Source organism: Papaver somniferum, chromosome 1 (assembly GCF_003573695.1).
Source record: "Papaver somniferum cultivar HN1 chromosome 1, ASM357369v1, whole genome shotgun sequence".
Lineage (NCBI taxonomy): Eukaryota > Viridiplantae > Streptophyta > Magnoliopsida > Ranunculales > Papaveraceae > Papaver > Papaver somniferum.
Genome location: NC_039358.1, coordinates 87,591,850 through 87,610,760, shown reverse-complemented (window position 1 = coordinate 87,610,760; position 18,911 = coordinate 87,591,850). Strand labels below are relative to the sequence as shown.

The 18,911-nt window shown below is 36.3% G+C and overlaps 4 protein-coding genes across 8 annotated transcripts; 3 read left to right on the top strand and 1 right to left on the bottom strand.

The window, feature by feature from the left end:
• The first annotated feature begins 3,747 nt into the window (after positions 1-3,747).
• Positions 3,748-6,008, top strand: LOC113293569. The gene is made up of 3 exons (XM_026542173.1): positions 3,748-4,565; positions 4,996-5,361; positions 5,452-6,008. The coding sequence occupies exons 1-3, from the start codon at positions 4,100-4,102 to the stop codon at positions 5,814-5,816; spliced, it is 1,197 nt and encodes a 398-aa protein (XP_026397958.1). The 5' UTR covers positions 3,748-4,099; the 3' UTR covers positions 5,817-6,008.
• A 1,705-nt stretch (positions 6,009-7,713) lies between these two features.
• Positions 7,714-8,847, top strand: LOC113347186. Its single transcript, XM_026590789.1, has 2 exons — positions 7,714-8,654; positions 8,745-8,847. Exons 1-2 carry the CDS (start codon positions 7,714-7,716, stop codon positions 8,845-8,847), a joined length of 1,044 nt encoding a protein of 347 aa, XP_026446574.1.
• Positions 8,848-10,430: 1,583 nt separating this feature from the next.
• Positions 10,431-17,499, top strand: LOC113293533 (putative pre-16S rRNA nuclease). 5 transcript variants are annotated; one of them, XM_026542147.1, is made up of 11 exons: positions 10,445-10,670; positions 10,757-10,814; positions 10,914-11,024; positions 11,110-11,217; positions 11,372-11,516; positions 12,116-12,264; positions 13,193-13,250; positions 13,580-13,648; positions 13,726-13,821; positions 16,811-16,951; positions 17,099-17,499. In XM_026542147.1, exons 6-11 carry the CDS (start codon positions 12,116-12,118, stop codon positions 17,162-17,164), a joined length of 579 nt encoding a protein of 192 aa, XP_026397932.1. In that variant the 5' UTR covers positions 10,445-10,670; positions 10,757-10,814; positions 10,914-11,024; positions 11,110-11,217; positions 11,372-11,516; the 3' UTR covers positions 17,165-17,499. The 5 variants fall into 5 exon arrangements, 2 of the variants coding, with proteins under 2 accessions (XP_026397932.1, XP_026397939.1); XR_003332364.1 differs by lacking the exons at positions 16,811-16,951; positions 17,099-17,499 and adding an exon at positions 13,406-13,462 and having other exon boundaries at positions 10,431-10,547; positions 10,716-10,814; positions 10,919-11,024; positions 13,726-13,787; XR_003332367.1 differs by lacking the exons at positions 16,811-16,951; positions 17,099-17,499 and adding an exon at positions 13,406-13,462 and having other exon boundaries at positions 10,439-10,543; positions 10,716-10,814; positions 10,919-11,024; positions 13,726-13,787.
• A 70-nt stretch (positions 17,500-17,569) lies between these two features.
• On the bottom strand, positions 17,570-18,181 carry LOC113293558 (protein RESPONSE TO LOW SULFUR 3-like). Its single transcript, XM_026542166.1, has one exon. It carries the CDS (start codon positions 18,048-18,050, stop codon positions 17,733-17,735), a length of 318 nt encoding a protein of 105 aa, XP_026397951.1. The 5' UTR covers positions 18,051-18,181; the 3' UTR covers positions 17,570-17,732.
• Positions 18,182-18,911: the final 730 nt, after the last annotated feature.

The window sequence follows — 18,911 nt, the reverse complement described above, 5'->3', positions numbered from 1 at the left end:
TAACTCTCTTATGAAGTTGGCATTTGAGATCCAAATCAACTATAGTGTACAACTGTACGTAAAATCAAAAGTCATATAACCACAGTGTATGTGAACTCACCATTCTGGCTCTTTCTCCCTTTTCCTCGGTAGCTTTATCATCATATCTATTGCCAACTGCTTTCCTCGACCCCCTGATCGTTTTCGCTCAGTTCTTTCAGATGTTCTCTCTCTTCCACTACTTTCTGGACTTGCTTACCTGCGATAATGTTATTAAATTTATATACTCAAACTACTCATCCACAATTGGAACAAAATGAAATCTCTAAATAGCTCGATGACAGTTAAAGTTGGAAGAATGATTAGGGAAGAATATCAAATGAAAAAGAATTGCTGAGATTGCCTAATTTGTGCATCTATCATATATTAATCCAGTGAACATAATGTGCTTCTATAAATAACACAAGTGACATAGTACTTAACTGACACTGAGTTAGTATTTATACATCTAACCATTCCATAAGCAGTGTGGATCATATTTCATCTTCTTCATAAGCCATTGACATCTAGAATAAAGTTGTCATTTATCTGCATAAAAGAGCAAGAATGCAAGAAAACAACATGACTAATCATTCCAAAAGCAGTGTGCATCATATTTCATCTTCTTCAGAAGCCATTGTCATTTAGAACAAAGTTGTCATTTATCTGCACAAAAGAGCAAGAATGTAAGAAAACAACATGACTAATCATTCCAAAAGCAGTGCGGATCATATTTCATCTTTTTCAGAAGCCATTGCCATTTAGAACAAAGTTGTCATTTATCTGCATAAAAGAGCAAGAATGCAAGAAAACAACATGACTTTACACTCAAAAATGTAAATGGCAAAATCTGAAATTTTTTGAAAAGATCAATGGATTACCATGAGTCATGTTTGTGGTTAAAAGTTAAAACTATTACATCCAAAAATGTCATTAGTTACATATACTACTAATATTGATAGTCATATTCCAGCATATATGATCTTAAATACAGTGTATTTGGCATATAGTCCCACCTCCAATGACTAATATAAGAGTTTGTACTGTAGAACCCTTTTGGAGAGCTATCTGCTTGCATACAACTTAATATGAAGTTATATAACTCTAATGATCTTTTTAAACCGAAGCTTGTTCCTTAATAGATCCAAATGGGCAAGGAACCTGTAAATTCCAACTTTGTTTGTTGGGCATACAACATCCGACAATACTGGGATCATTAGAACCTAGCTGAATGCCAAACAGTCCTGCAAAAAATTAACTGGTTCTGCTAAAAAGATAAAAGAATTATTCAAAAATCGTTAAATAGTTTATATAGTTACAGATGGATTTTTATTAGAATACTCACCTCAGGTCCTCAGTTATGTCCTGTTAACTTGCTTCTTTGCTTCAAGCCAGCTTGAGATGGTGCAAGTTATGTCTTGTTAACTTATTTCTTTGCTGCAAGCTTAAGATGGTGAAATGCAGTTAATCATTAAGATCACTGATATGTATGCTTGGTGATAATTTTTCCTCACCTATCTCTATAAATGATAAAAGTAAAAAAGAAAAAAAACACAAATTTTTATATAAGAAGAAGAGCCATAGAAAGTGATATTGAACAAAAAATTGAAATATTAAAAAAGTTGAAATCCAAAACTATTGAAATCAAAACGAAACCTTAAAATATGCCCGGGAAGGGTTGGATTATCCCTCAAAAACATTAATAGTAATCACCAAATCATAAAACCTCAGAACCATCTCACCATCCCTAATAAACCTCTACAACCTGAATCTCAATTTCTTCTTGTACTATTAATGTTTTTGATATCTTCGGTGATCTTTGCTTTGTTACAATTGGATTCCCAAATACCTGGTTTCTTTACTTGCAGCGGAAACAAAAACAATAAACATAACAAAAAAAAGTAATATCAAATCCAAACTGACGGTATAATCAAAAAAAAAAAGAAGTAGGGATAATTGATTTGAGAAGAAACGACGAATGAAAGAGATAGAGGGAGAGCAGAGAAGGCGGAGAAGAAAATAAAAATTAGGGTTTGGGAAAAGTTTTATACAACAACTATGGGTATTCATCATCAAATATATTTGGGTGCAGAAAATCGGCCATAAAAAAAAATAAACTCTCAATTCTTATTGGTCAGGAGCCAGGAGCTTTAGAATTCAAGCTTTTGGCCTAACTTTCATTATGGAGCCAGTATTTCGGCCTCAAATTATATATACAATACGCCGTCTATTATGGGACAAAATCTAAAAGTAAATAGCGCGACGGAGGGAGTATTACCTAAAACTAACTTAATCTTGTTGCGTAAATGGTAGTACATGAAGAGAATAAAAGATGGTCGTCCAAAACAATACAACGAAAAAATATTAATAACAACGATAAACAGTAGTGATCTTGCACAAGATCAGAACTCAGAAGACTAAAAAAAGAAATCACCACCAATGTATCCGAATTAAAAACGCAATACGTTGTTCATAGAGCTGTAAGATTAGAAAAATAAAAAATGAAAATCACCAGAAATGTACATATCACATGTGTTGATAGAACTGAAAGTCGTCCAAAATTGGACAACTAGATACACTTGCAGTCGATCAGTAACGATCGACTAGGTCACCTACTACGTTCACTAATGGCCGTTGTCGTTTATCTCGAATTTGTTTTCTTAAGAAATGTGATAGTCGTTCAAAATGGAGTCATTTTATCTAAAATGCTAACTCTTCATCGTAATAGTACAAAAAGAATCAAATAGAATTTTTATATAAATTAGGTTAAATTTTAGCTTTTCTTGGGTTTTGATTTCGCACTAACGTTTCATGCTTTCTTTATAGTTAAACAATTGAAAATTGAGAGATGGTGGTAATTGGTGAGCTAAAATTAAAAGAATGTGGTCGTCCCAAGAGACGGTGAAGAGAATTATTTTGTGCGGATCTTTTTGCGTATAATTATTATTGGGTGGTTTCGTTGCTCGGTGTGAATGAAAAGATAAAAGGCGTTATTTAGGATATATGAAAAAATTCAAGGGTGGTGAGTAGGATAAATAGGGGTGGTAATTTAGGTGGGTGGCAAATAGGTGGAACTGATTCTAGAAGCATCCCAACCCCAAGTGTGGAAACTCGATACGCAGTCATACTTAACCAATTTAGAAGTATTCGGGTTGCATAGGTTAAAGATAACCAAGGTTTATACATGCTTGAATGGAACTCTGAATTGAAAATCGCTGAAACACTTGAGGAGCTCTCCTAAACCAGATTGATCTTGCAAAGGATAAAACATGAAGATATACATAGATACATTACATTGTTTAGCTGCTTCTCTATAATAGCATCAGTTACACATCCTATCAATGTACAAAAAGTTCTTAAGAGGCAGAATATGTTGAATACACTTCCAAATGAAAAATTTGAGTCTTTGTCAACAGTTTATATGTCATAGCATTAGCCAGATCTTTTGCTGGGTTTGGGTCATACCGAAAATTTGTCACAAGTGCACTGAATATATTGTCAGAGACCATATAACAGTGTCTTGACTGTTGACTTACAGATTTCCTCTTGGGAGAATGACCCATGCGATGCTTGCTTATCCAAACTGTTAGTATTTGTTTTGTCTATCAAAGTCAGCTACAGAGTTGTAATCCTGTAGGTGGTAGAGTGGCGGGCTTGGCAAACGGTGGTTGAGATCTGGAAAGAAACAGATGTCCTCCTCCCCCATATGCTAATGCTTTCTCCATTTGCAACAACCTCCCATTCCAGATAATAATAATAACCCACTCCCTCTCCATGAACATTCAAACAAAAGCAAGCCAAAATTCAACTACACAAGCAACAACATCAAATTAAAAAACAAACAAACAATAGTGTTCTGATGTGAATAAATGTAACTAACAGGATTAATTCCTTAACTAAACTACAAGAATATTTGTATTTTCAATTCAAGTTTTCTGACCATCACTGGACATGTTATAGCCATAACGAAGATGAAGCGTTATTTCCTTAGTTTATTTTTATTCAACTCCTCCTCATCATCATTATATAAACAACTCAACTTTTCCATCTCAGTACACTTACTGTATATACAAAAGACCCCATGAATGATTTTATTCTAGTTGGAGAAACCAGAAAAAATATGAGAAAACAATTTTCTCCTTCAAGTGATGAAGATGACAGCCATAGTGATATTCTATCATCGAGTCGTTCATCATTCCAAAATTGGTGGAGATCAGCAAAAGAATTTGATGAAAATGGTAATCTGAAACTTGATTACACCAACCTTATTACAGATCTTTCACCAAGATTGAAAGTTATTAGAGAAATGGAAAGACTTGCTTTGATTGCTACTGATGGTCTTGATGATCTTAGACATAAACTTTTGAGTTACAAGTCTGGTGATTTTTGGTTACCAACTGGTGGGATCAAGAAAGAAGAGATGGAGATTTCTCCAATTATTACAATTCTCTTAGTTGGATTTTCTGGTGCTGGCAAAAGCTCAATTATTAATCTCATGTATAGTGTTCTTGGTAGATCTGGTCTCATCCCTTTCACTCAAACTTCAGGTAATAATTCTATATTCGTAACTTTTGAATTCTGTCTCTGCTTTTCATTCGATTTATTTCTGAAATTTGGGAAAATTGGCCTTGATTTTGTCACTGGATTAGCATCCCGCATTGCAGTTGTCTTGACATCTAGGGGTCAAAAAAAGAGTATATTGTCTTGGTCAGTACCAAATCGAGGCAAACTCCGAGTACTAGAAAGGGACATGATCACAACAACAACCATCAACACCAAGGGTGTTGTTGTTCATTGATCATATTCAGAATTTCTTACTTGAAATTTTAACCACCTTTTGTTTGGAGGGAATACACTTGTTCTAAGGGTGTTTTGGTACATTTTGTTTGGGTTAAGATTGACGGTAATTTTTGCATTAAGTCACTACCAGAACTTAGTTTTTTTACATTTTTGTGACATTTTTGCGTGTATGTACAGGGGTGTCATCAGAGTATACAACGATGTTCATGGAAGAACACAATGTTTTAAGATCTATAAGAAGTGGATTTTGTGTTTACGACTCGAGAGGGTTAGATTACAGTCAATTAGGTGAGAGTCTAGAAGGTTTAAATAACTGGATGGTGACTGGAATTCATCATCACCAACTCTGTCGTAGACCAGGAGTAGAAGAAAATTTGACGGGGCCTATAATGCCGTCTACGTCTAGGTTTATAAGGAGGCGAGTTAACTGCGCTATGGTGGTAGTGAACATTGCAGAGATTTACAAAGCATTGTTGAATGGCGATTCCAAGCCATTGGAGTCTGCCAAAGAACTCTTCCACTCTCCTTCTATGAGAAAATCCAGTAAGTACTTCTATTTGAAACATAGGACATATGATCCTAGTTTGAAGGGTTGCGATTTAAGGTGTTTTTTTTTTTGTTTGGTGATTACAGATGAAAATCCAATCGTGATCATGACGCATGGCGATAAGTTAACGGTAGAAGAAAGGATCGATGGCCGGATTAAGATATGTGAATTCTTGGGAATATCAGAAACAAGTGGAACATATGACATTGTTTGTTTAACTGAGCATGGAATTTTAGCTGAAGAATCAGACCCAATTACTGCATACGCCTTAACTGAAGCAATATATAGGGCATTGATATTCTCTGACAGAACTCATTCACCGAAGACAAATTACAAGGACTACTTTTCTAACGTTCTTAACTTGATCATTTGTTTCATAGCAGGTATATTTACTTATCTTGCTCATTTCTTCTCGCAATTGGCTGATCCCAATAAACTCAAACGGATGTGAAGAGAAGAATGAGGGAGAAATTACATGTTATAGGGTTTGGATTTCCTTAATGGGTGCTTTTGTTATTTCTTGTTGTAATAATGTTTATGAACTTCATTTTTGTAACACATTTTGCTTTATAAGCATAATGTGTGAAGGGGTTGCATCTATTTTAATCAATATATACATATCAATATAAGAAAATTTCGTAAATATTTGATCATTTTATTGAAAGCGTACCAGATCGGCATTGACTCGGTTTAAATCTTAATCTGTTGCTCTGAAAGCCATGTGCAACTAGCACCCAATTTTCATAGGTCAAGAATATATTGTTGTATATCCAGTGGTCTGATAAAAAAAAAGGGCAAATTAATAAAGTGTCCTGCTTCAAACCATATAATTAATAAACCGGCCAAGCTTTTAAATTCTTTTAGAAACTGGCCTTTCTGTTAGAGTTGACACCTGGGCCCACCAGATCGGTCAGCTGCGTTGAATAAGTCAAACTCGGTAGGAGAATTTACGACTGTGCCCTTGCCCATTTAAAGACCCGTGTGGTGTAATCTCTCACCACACTTTCTCTTTCTCCCTCGTTCTCTTTCTCCCTCGTTCTCTTCTCCCTCGTTCTGAAACTAGGGTTAGGTATTGAAGCTGTTTGAAAAGAAAAAGAAAACTGATGTTATTGAAGTTGTTTTTGCTGAAGACATAGATGTTAGTGAAAGACCAGAGTGTATTTGGAAGAAAAGTTCTACATATTTAGGGATTCAGAGATAGTGGTGATACAGTGAAGATGAGGTACAAACCGGGATTGAAACAGTTTGAATCAAGGTAAGATTAACGAAACCCGTGACTTAATATATGATGAAAATCATTGTATTGATAGTTAATTGATTTAATTGATCGATTGATTTTTAGGGTTTCTGTTTTTTTCCTTTGTAATTAGGGTTTATTTGAAACCAAATTTTTATTGTTTAATTGGGGTTTAATTTTCGTGATTGGGTGTTTGATTTTAAGTAATATTGCTTAATTAGGTTTTCATTGGGTTTTCATAGGTTTATATCTGATTTTGTTTCATTTGTGTTGCAGTCAGTTCAAATTTAGGAATATCAGTGTATATGCGGAGCCAAAGAATGAGACTTTGGTATTTCCTGATTGCCATAGAGATGAAACAGAGTTGATGACACTTAAGTATATGGTGTATAAGGGTTTGTCTATGGATGTTAAAGAGAAGTTTAATTTATATTGGTTTAAGGAAGAATGTTTGCCACTGCCATTGTTAAACAATGATGATTTTGATAATTTTTGGGAGGATTCTTTTGTAAATGAGGATGGATGTATATGTTTGTGGATGGGGATGAAAGACACAGTGTTTGGGACTCCAAAGACTACACCAAAGAAGAAGACAGTTAGTAAGGGAACCACCCCTAGAAGATCCCTAAGGCTAAATAGTGTGGATAAATCAGTTGAAGGTGCATCAAGAAAGCTGAGTTTCATGGATGTGCCCATGTCCAAACATTCTCAGGCTAGTAGCAGTGGTTGCAGTCAGTCAAAAGCTACAAATGAAGTTAAGTTTGTTGAAGATGTGGACAATATTCAGCTGGAAAACACCAAAGAAGATGAATGTCACCCAATTGAGAATCCAGAAGCTCCTCCAGTATATGACAGTGATGAAGACATTGAGTATGGATCATATGAAGAAGAACAAGAAGAGAAAGAAGAAGAAGAAGAAGAAGAAGAAGAAGAAGAAGAAGAAGGAGAAAAAGAAGGCAAAGAAAAAGGTATATTTCATTTATAACTGATTTCATTTATTATAATTTGTAACTTATTATATGGTACTGATGTTGATCTTGAATGTGCAGGTAAGGATGTGGATGAAAGACCTGCTTACATGGATGACTTTGATGATGATTTTGGTCAGTACATGAAGGGTGAGCATGATCTAGATCTTTTCCCTGAAGAAGAAGTTTTTACTCCAGTAGATCCTAGCAAAATGGAGGTAAAAACTAGATTTGCAAATAAGGAAGCATTTAAGAAACATCTCAGGGGTTATTGTGTTCTTAATAAGTGTCAATATATTTTGGATAGAAGTGCTCCCTCTAGAATTAAGGCTGAGTGTAGGTTTAAAACAGAACATGATTGTCCTTGGTTTGTGTATGCTAGCAAGAAAGAGGGTGAGAACACTTTTGTTCTTAGGAAAGTGAATTTGGAACATAAGTGTGAAGGGGATCCCCAAAATAGGAATAGATCTGCTGATCCTCATTTTGTAAAGGATTTTGTTCTTGATCAGATGAAGAATAAGCCTAAAAAAGTTGTTCCAGACCCTTATAAAATCAAGGAAGACTTCTTAACTGAAAAGAGAGTAAATATACCATATCAGTGTGCATGGAAGGCTAGGAATCTAGTTTTAGAGTCATTATATGGGAACTATAAAGAAAGTTACAATGAAGTACCAGCATTCTGCAAGATGTTTACTAAATGCAATGATGGGTCTGTTGCTAAGTTCACTTTTGACACAGTGAATAACACCTTTGAAAGCATGACACTCTCATTTGAACCTGCAATGAGGGGTTGGCGAAAAGCATGCAGGGGAGTTGTAGGGCTTGATGCCTGCCATCTAACAGGGGAATATGGGGGAGTATTGATGGCTGCAACTGCACTTGATGGACAGAATGGGTTAGTAATGTTAGGAATTATGGTATGCAGAGCTGAAACAAAGGAAAATTGGATCATTTTTTTGAAGCATTTGAAGGATGCAATATTAGCACATCCAGTGAAAGTGGCTTTCATTTCAGATAGGCAAAAAGGTTTATTGGAAGCTGTTGGTATAGTGTTCCCTGGCCATCACCACAGATACTGTTGGAGGTAACTTTCTTGTCTAACTTTGTTTCTTGTTTCTTTTGTTTGTCAGATCAGATAAAGGCCTTATGTTAATTGCAATGTGTTAAAATGCAGACATTTATACAAAAATTTCAAGAAGGATTACAAGGGTCTTGAATTATACAGTTCTTTATGGAATGCAGCAAAAGCATACAAAGAAAAGCATTTTCAGGTTTGACAGTTCACAACAGTTCTTTGTTATTGGTTTTATGCACTGTTTGACAGTCAAGTTAAGCTAGTTTTTGATTGGTTGTGCATGAACATTTTGACAATATTGTGAAACAGAGTGCTGCAGCTGGTGCTTATCTCAGTAGAAAAGATCCTGCTACATGGTCCAGGGCCTTTTTTAACCCTATTCACTGTTGTGAACATATGAACAACAATTTTTCAGAGTCACATTCAGTGGAGAACTATAAGGCCACATATGCACCAACTTTTGCACCACTAGATGATAAAAGTGAATGGGTCCAGGTACTTTTTCTTCTTAAATTTGTAACTATATGCCCTATTTATATTCTCAACTACATTGATATAAGTGCATTTGTTCTTGCAGCCAAACATGAACAAGAAGATCTTGAACCCTCCTCATAGTAGGAAACCAGGAAGACCCAAGAGCAAGAGGGTAAGAAGTTATGATGAACCTCGTGTTGAGAAGACAAAAAGGAGGTGTGGGAAATGTGGAAATGTTACTAACCACAACAAAAGAACATGTGCTGGTGGTGAAGTGGGATCTAATCCAACTGCAAAGAGGCAAATGACTGAATGTGATGCACAAAGCTTCACCTTCAGCAACATAGAGCCAAGTCAGACCACCGGAGTTAGGGGTGCAGCTAAGTCAAACAAGAAGAAGAGAACGGCATCATTTGTTGGTGAATGTTTTACAGGGCCTGGCAGTCAGCCTTTGGCAACACCATCTTCTACTCCAGCTTCCACAACACCTATGAGTCTGCCATCTATAGCACCATCTTCTACTCCACCCTCTACAATAAATAACCTTTATCAGAACTTCTTTGGCATTGGATCTGTATCTCAGAATATAAAACAAGGAAAGGGAAGGGGAAATGGAAAGGCTAAGAAGAAATGATTTGAGATCCGTTTTCTAATTTTTTGTGTTTAAGAAGACAATATTTTTTTCTTTTGTAGACTTGAATTAATGCTGAATCAAAAGTGGCAGGTTGTTTATTAGTACATTTGCAGGTTACATTTTCAGATTGTTGAGTTCCTTACATATAGCATTAAGTTGTAAACTTGAATGCATAATTCTGTTTTTTGCAGCAATGAAGACTTCATCTGAGACCCATTTAAAACCGTTACAATCTGTACAAGTGAGGTATGCTATGTTCTTGTTGTGTTCATTCTTGCAAAATTTCATCTCCATCTTTGATTTGCAGTGACCGTTACAAATCCGACCGTTACAAATCTGACCGTTGCAATGAGTCACCGAGTTGACTCGATACTGGTTTGGTTACGAACTCAGACGAGGGTTAAGTCGTCTTTTACCTAGCAGGTTAACTGCCACATAGCCAGTTAATTACCTAAATCTGTTTTTTTGAAAAAAAACGTGATGAAAAATGTCAATATCGGCCAGTTTATATAAAGATTCAAAAAAACGGCCAGTTTCTTAAATATGGTTCAAAAAGGTGGTTACTTTATTTAAAAGCCCCCAAAAAAAAAATACCGGTGGTCATTTCCGTCATTTCAAAAGCTAAGGCGTATTAAGAGGAAAATAAATAAATATTCGAGACTCGTAAACTCAAATCAGTCCAGTAGTCCGCTGTTTCTTCCCCGATCCGTGTTTCCCTTTGAGGCAAACCAACAAACAAACGCTCACATTTTCCCGCGGCGTTGCATCAAATGCAACCCATCGTTTTGATGCAAGTACTCAGCGAATATATCCTTTGCATAATTGCGTTACTAGTTGATTATCACGTTTCACAGATTGATGAATAGTAGTTTCAATTCACCGAATCCGCTGAAGAACGCATACTGTATTTTTTTTTGGTAAAACCCTAGCTACGATTTGATGTTTCTCTTGTTTGTTTGTAGGAATTATAAAAGTTAAATGTCTTCAAGCAATTTGGTTGCAGAGGCAGTTTGGAGTGAGATTAAATCGACTCGTTCAGTTACTGATAATCAATTTTCCATGTTAGTATTATGTTTTTATTTTTTTTGTTAATTTTTTGAATTTTGAAACTAGAATTGTTAAGGAAAAACGCAAATTTTGAAGACTGGGTGTTTTTGTAGTTCAGATTGCATTTCTTGTACGGGAAGAACCTTGAGCGTGCTACAAAGATAGTTGATCAGAGAGGTGTAACGAGAATTGTTGGAGAGCCTAGTGGCCGTTGCGTTTTTCAGGTTAACAATATTCCTCAGTTGTTTTTGTTTCTTATCTTTATTCGTTTGGATTAGTTGTAGAATTTTTCATGGTTTTATGTATCAGGTTGTGGGGGAATCAAGGAGAAAGGAAGAGTATTTCTGTTTCGCTGAACATTATTGTGCTTGTTATTCTTTCTTTTACGACATTGTCAACAAAGGAGAACAGATTTGTGTAAGATTTCATGTTTTCTTAACCTTCTTTATGGTTACGCCATAGAGATAATCCCTCATTTTGGATTGCTATTGGTGTATTTCTAATTTATTGTCGACCTATTCGAGGGTTCTGTGGTACTGAGTGTTTGTTTTTCATTTCTGTTTTCTTCCAGTGCAAGCACCAATTAGCTGCACAACTTGCTGTATCTGTAGGATCTTGTGTGGAGGTCAAGGTGTCTGATGAGGAGCTAGCGCTTCTTCTTTCCAAACTCTGAAAATTGTAGATTGTTAAGCTACAATTCTGCATTTGGATAAGAGGTAATACTTGACTTGGTAATAAGTTAATGCTTTTCATTCTGAAAGAAAAATCTTATGACTTGGCTGGAGGAGTCACGCTGTACTCTTAGATTTAGGTACCTTTATTGGCAGCCTGGGAACAATTTAGGTTACATTTACATGATTTTTTTTTTGTCACTTATCTGTTTGAAGAGAATAGATTAGTGTCTGTAATGTTCTAGCGTACTGGGGCAATCTCTTCCTGTGTCATGTTTATACTGTTTTATGTTTAGTTTGAAATCTTATCGATATGACACCATATAGTATAGACTGTAGAGGGTTTTTATATACACATAACACATTAGGACATGCACCTTTTACATGTAAACAAATGGGATATGAAGTTTGTGGTATATAAAAGGTTGACACGTGCATCATCACATGCAATTTTGTACAACTCATAACCTTATACTTGACATAGTGTAGTTTTTATACTGATTTTATTTTAGAAAAACAGTTTAGGGACCAAAAGAAGGCTAAACTGCTGTTTTCTGACTTTGTCATCATCACATTTTCTTAACTTCCAAACTTATTCTGTGTCGTCGTTATTCATTGAACTTGTTCTCCACGTGAATTTACAGATGAAGTACTTAAGTCCTGTCCACTTGTTTCGTACTGTGATGAAAACGAATGAACTGAAACCAGGACGGCTGCTAGGTTTGGATGTGGGACACAAATATGTTGGGCTGGCTATTTCAGATCGTGAAAATCGAGAAGCTTTACCTCTAAGGTACAACCACCACTGCTATATCTCACATTGTACTCTAATACTAAGTTGAAGTACATTAAATTTTCTGCTTGGAAGGCATTAGAGAACACTTGTCTATCTGTAGTTTATGGGATTTGTGGACATGAAACTGTGTTTTTCAGTTTTCTACCTCTGGTTAGTACCTCTCACACCCTCAGGTAAGCTGGAGGTAAAGCAAATCAACTATTAAACATCGAGAAGCTTTAGAACCATCAATGCTATATTGAACATTAGACTCTAATACTTCACTAAAGTAAATTAATTTTCTGCTTAGAGGGCATTATAGAACACTTGGTTTATGGGGTTTGAGGACACGAAAAAACTGTGTTTTTTAGTTTCCGTCATTTCCATTCACACCCTCAGGTAAGTTGGAGTTAAAGCATATCAACTAGTAAAAACAGGAAGCGTCAAGAACGATGGAATTATGTGGTATCAGCATTCTTACGTTGCTGTAGCAAACTAGTTTTTCGTGTTTTTGTATGAACGAAAATCTAGTTTTACACATGTATTTCAAGTTCCCTTCTAAAAGGAGTTAATTAAGTTTCACCCTTGGTTGGACCAAAACCTTCATCTTGGTCCAGGAGGAATGTAATGCTTTACCGAGTAGCGACCAGTTGAAAGAGGTTTTAAACTCTTGTAGTTGTGTAGTGGATACAGAAAACACTAATCTCGAGCGTATTGTGGAACTGATTTCGGAACCAAGGAAATTTCCCCCACAAATGGAACATCCTATGGACCACAACTTTTGTAAATTTTATATAGTTACGCTTCCTTTTCTATGTATATCATATCCGTTCTTTTGAATGTGGCCATGTTTTGAATCATCATTTGCTTCTCTGTTATCTGGTTTTGTCTTAGTTCAATTGCGCTTTGTGTTGCTAATGTAGTTGTGTGTATTATGTTGCTGCAGCGTATTAGTCCGTAAACAGACAAATGTTGATCTAATGGCAAAAGATTTCCGAACTTTGGTAAGTTCATCATTTTCATTTGGTTGTCTTTCTTTATAAGTTCTCTTTACATGTTTGTAACATTGTAAGAACACATTCAGAAATTGATTTCCGCGTCACTCAGGAAAAAGAAGTACTTTCTGATACATATTTCCCTTTAATTGATATTGGTCCAGTGTCAGCTGTCATGTTCGACAAGCCAATGTTATTAGCCACAATTTATGTAGTCTTTTGTAAGTAACAGCTAACCTAGCATTGTGAATTAGGATGAAAACATTATGTCATGCTTGGTCTTCCAAACTTTGTGTTGTGTTTTTAAAATCTGTTTGATTGCTGGCGTTCTTATGCAGATCTCCGAACTTTCTTTAGGGGGGCTCGTCATCGGCTGCTGTTATACTCGAAATGTTTCACAAGTAGAAGTGAGTCTCTGTTTTGTTATTCTGTCATTAAACCCCTCGATTTCTTATTGATCACCATCTGTTTTTTATTGGATTAGAGTTTCCAAGTAAAAGATTTAGTTCAAGATCTCCGTAAGCGAGAAGAACTTCAAGATGTTAAATTTACCTATTGGGAGGAGCATTTTACTTCAAAGGTTAGTCCTCAATATCTATACGAGTTTTTCATCCAGATAGAACAGGCGTTAATAAATAGGATGTGCTGATGACCTAATAGACACACTGGAGGTTGATTATACTAGGGAAACCCTTTCATGTGACTGTTGTTCTGACTATTTTGTTGGTTCTTAAGGCGGACGTGGGTATGTTTTGGATTAGTCTAGGCTTTTAGTTTTTGGTCAGGCCATCCATGAACCAAACCTGTACCTAATGACATGTCTTTTGTTGCCATGTAAAGGTTCTTTTAAGTGGTTTTAGTAGCCACCTAAAGTCAACACTATATCTGTAAGAAAATCCCTAAATAGTTGAAAGTAAAAGCAAGATTTTTTGTTTCTTTTCTTGTTTCATAAAGTATTTTTCATATCATGAACCCCATCTCCAAACATTCCCCTTGGTTAGTGTGAACAGTGGTATTATTTCCCAAACCAAAAAACAATCACTGAATCTGCTTCAGAGTTATAAGTTCTATTTAAGTGTGATAAAGAATGGCCTTTGGGGTTGGTAGTTCCATAAAAGTATGTCCTTCTGTATTTGACTTAGTATTGCTTTCTTAGCTTTATCTGACAAAGATTACAATGTACGCAGCATGGTGATTTTTTTCAAAGAATATGAGGTTTACCTACACAACCATGGATGTACGAAGTGAACTACTAGGATTGGCTAAGTAGTTTAGGGTTGAATCTTAAGGCGTACCACTAGGATCCCAAGCACACTAGCTGAGCACCTTTGGGTGACTTCGACCATGATTCATGACCGAAAGCTAATGGCAATGTTCTTCAGTCATGTCATGTTGAGCAAGAAGCTGAGCGCCAAAAAGCGACTCGTTGCTGCTTTTCCACCCATGGAAAGTGCTAACCACACGGGTTTAAGCGTGGTACGCAATAGAGTCCAAACTGAAATGCTACAACTTTGACAAGGGACACTGCGCTGGTGACTGCTCTGAGCCGAAGAATGCAGCTCTATTCATATAACCCTCTCATCAATTGTGCATGTTCTTGTTTATTGATTTCTCACCATCTCTTCATGGGGTTCTGTACGCGGGAGCCGAAACAACTAGGGATTGAGTAGGATTTATTGATTGATGCTGCATTTCAAATGGCGCCCATAGGCTTTACATGGTACACTACAGTTGCTAAGAAGCTTTAGGATTCGCTCCAACATCCTTTGTGTTGAAACCAGTACATGCTCACAAAGATAATAATTAGGATATGAGATTGCCTTCTTAGACATAAGATACCAAAAATCTAATGTTTCTCCGAACCAATAAGACTTAGGATTCTGATGTGAATTCTAATGATCATGCTTGATCCAGGTATTAACTATGAGTGATAATTACCATTTTTTTACAGTAAAACCCTCAGAAGTGCTGATATCTAGAGATGGAATTAAAGTGAAAATCTTAGATATGAATCATCTTTTCCCACTTGGTTAAAGAAAGGAGTTTATAATATAGATATACTGCTGGTTTGTTTACTTGCTAAAAGCACTTAAAAATGGCCAGCCACTCCGGTATGGAAGAATCAAACTAGTCTGTCGAAGTTATGCATTACATGAGTGAGCACTCAGTTTCTCTTTTAATAGGAAAGAAAGATATTATTGAATAAAATGAAGCTACAAATTGTTTCTGTCCTCCTGGATTAGAGTATGAATCCAATCGGGGCATTCATTTAGCCGATTAAAACAAATAACTTGAGACCTCGCAAACTTGGCTAAAGAGTCTGCTATATGGTTTGCATCTCTATGCACGTATGTGCATTTCCAAGATTCAAAAGAACTAAGAATATTCAGAGCATTATTTATTAGGTTGTATGAAGTCCATTTCACAGGAGTTTGCTTCCCATTTAGAGCTTCAATCACATTCAAGCAGTCTCCCTCCAACTGAATCCTTGTCAGTTCCTTATGCTTTGCCCATATAACTGCTTCTATAAGTGCTTGAGATTCAGCTTGTTCTGGGTCTATGGCAGGTTATGCGCCTCCTCGCAATCCGTTGCTCTTCTGCAAAATTCCTACAGATTAGACCCCATCCTGAAAGACTATTACCATCTATATGAGAAGCATCAAAGTTAATTTGGTCCACATCATTAGAGGGAGGGATCCATTGATGTTGAGAATCTGTCTCGAAGATGGACTTTGTCTTGAGACAAGACAAGTTCTTTTCTAGTCATTCATCTGCAAAACAATGGAGAGTTAACAACAGCATCTACATTGACTGTTACATTATCAAACACTTGTCAACATCTAGCTTTCCAGACATGCCAGATAGAGAAACTGGCAGTATCATTTAGCTTAAACTCAAGCTGTGCAGCACCATTCCCTGTCATGAAGAAGTTACAGAATTATTGATACAAATCTATATTCTGCAATTGGGTAGCAAATTCCATATCCTTTTAGCAACAGAATACTCAAGAAAAGATGTTGTGTGGATTCTATGTCATTGTCACATAAGGGACAAGAGGAATTCTGGTGCATATAGAATATAGCCAGTCTAGGCAAACACTCGTGAAGATATTTCCGCATGAAGCGTTGTATTCTAGGGGGTAACTTATGCTTCCAAAAAGATTTCCAGCATATAGTCAGGTTGTTCTTAGTAGGTTTGGACACCTAGCTTTCCTCCAGAATAACTCTGTAAGCTGATATTGAGTACTCATGTCTTCCTAGGGTTTGGGTCTTGGACTAGGTCTAGCCAAAGTTTTGAGTGCCGTCACTATTTGTAATGAACTTGGTATCGACTTTTAGGTTTTGACTAGATTATTTTCGCCTGCCGAAGTGAACTTACATAAACAACTGGTAAGAGAACTGGAGCTAATGTTTGTGAAGCAAGATGAGCAGCCCAAGTGTGCATTCACTCCTCCTGCTTCGTCTAAATGCTATGTGTTATGTACAACTCCATATGATCAGTGCCTTATGACTTCACTTTTTTCTGGTTTGGGGGATGATTGTAGTTCTAATTACTGCTGTCTTTATCAGATCGTTCTTAATACCATAAACCCTCTGAAGTATCTCCATAATAATAACAAAATTGTGGAATACAAGGCTGAGGCAATAAATCGTCGACGTTTTGATGAGAAAACTGCCGTCGACAAACTTGCTGCAGTTGCGATACTCCAGGTAAGGATAACAGCACTTCTTGTCATGTGTGTATTGACTTCAGAGTGGCGTATTGACTTCAGAGTGGCTAAAAACAAACCATAGAACAAATTATGGAGATTTCTTTCTGCATTTTATCTAACATGCTCATCTGTTTCTTTGGTGCAGGAGTACCTGGACTTCATGAACAGGAGTTCACAGTTGCACAATCCTTCTAGCACCCATGATATATAGAGATCAATAGGTGGTGAGACTTAACTTAAAAAGGCGAGAATAGAATTTGCTTGATAGTTGAAAACAAGGTGGGAGTCAAGTCTCTCAGGTATAAGTCAGGCGTCTCTTTTTTTAATCAGGTTCTGCTGTAGTTAAAGAGCAAAATCTGATCTCTCTTTATCTGGTTGTTGTGTTAAAAATGGGAGTTAGCTAAGTTTTGCAGTGCTAGTGATTGGTCTTGAGCAATTATTTGTTCTTGATCCTCTACTTTCTTAAACTAGGGTCAATCAAAACCCCTGGTAATTAATTGGTCTTTCACTTTTAACTCTAATTTTATGAAGTGAGGATTTAGTGTAGTTTTTTGAATTTTAGTTTTTGCAACAACAAAGCATTTTGTTAAAGATAACTAGATTTGGATTCACATTACACTGATTATCTCAAAAGCTTAGAACCAACAATTTCTTACAACTCACCCAAGAGATTTACACAAACTCTTACATCTCAAAATCAAACTAGAAACAAACCCAAGTAATATTTATAACTGAATTAACCCACATGATTTTCTTGGGGTGTTTTATGTTCTTTTGATCTAATAACTCACTTTGATAAAACGGTTGGGAGAAGAAGAATTAACAGATTGGAGAAGCGTTTGAGCCTGAGAAAGTTGTTCATGTAAAGACCGAATCTGAGCTTGATATAAACGTACATGGTCTAAAGCTTCAGCTTCTAATTCACCAAGTTGAGAACAAAGTCTTTCCTCTGCTTCTTCAACTACATAAAGTCTTTGTGTAGTTTTTTCAAGCTCTCGTCTCATTCTTTCTTCCCGTTCCAAACTCTTCTTCAATTCAACTTCCAATTCTTCATTTCTTTGCCTCAAAAGTTCATCTGCAATATTTTGAGCAGCCATTACTGGATTCTGATAAAACCGGAGAAAAGAGAATTATCGAAGGAAAGAAATAAATGGCAACGAATGATTTGGATTTGTAGGTGTGTCTGGTTTGATTTGATTCTCCTTAACGAACTATGCCAGTGCCTTGGAGTCCTTTTTATAGGCATATCATTGCATGTCTAGATTCAATGTATCTGTCATGGGAAAAAAATAGTGTTATCGCGTTTGCTGACGTACGGGCCTCTCAGTATTATTTTTCTTTTTGCTTATCTGCTTTGATTCTGATATTTTGAAGTCGATAGCATAGTATGTCTACATTCAATGAATCTTTCGAGGTAAACAAGCTACTGGTGATGATATTTTTGTCACTTCAAAATTGATATCACTCGTCGGAATAATTGTTTAAGCGCTTTTTTTCTACTGACCATTTTACCGACCAAGAAATGGTAATTGCTTAGCCTAGATTCAACCATTAAACAATAAGTAGTCATATGCGATAAAATCAAAAATCAGTTTAGCAATATTGTTTCAGAACGACTTCTAAAAATTAAAAAGTCAACTTTTTATGAAGCAAAATAGTCTTGTTTCTGACTTCTGCTTCTAATATCCCAACGTATTATAATTATGGGTTAGCCCACGGTTCATATTTGAGATCAGATGTTTGAATTCCCAGCCACCTCATGCTAGGGGTGTAAATATTACCCGAAAAAACTCAGCCTGTCTGTACCCGCCCAAGCCCGCATGTACCTGAAATTGCCCAAAACCTGTTATGGTCCGTTGCGGGCTACCCGGCCCGGCCTGGTTAGTGTGAACGGGCGGGCTCAGGCTTTCTCCAAATTTTTTCTACCCGGCCTGGTGCCCGCCCAAATTACTTGACCC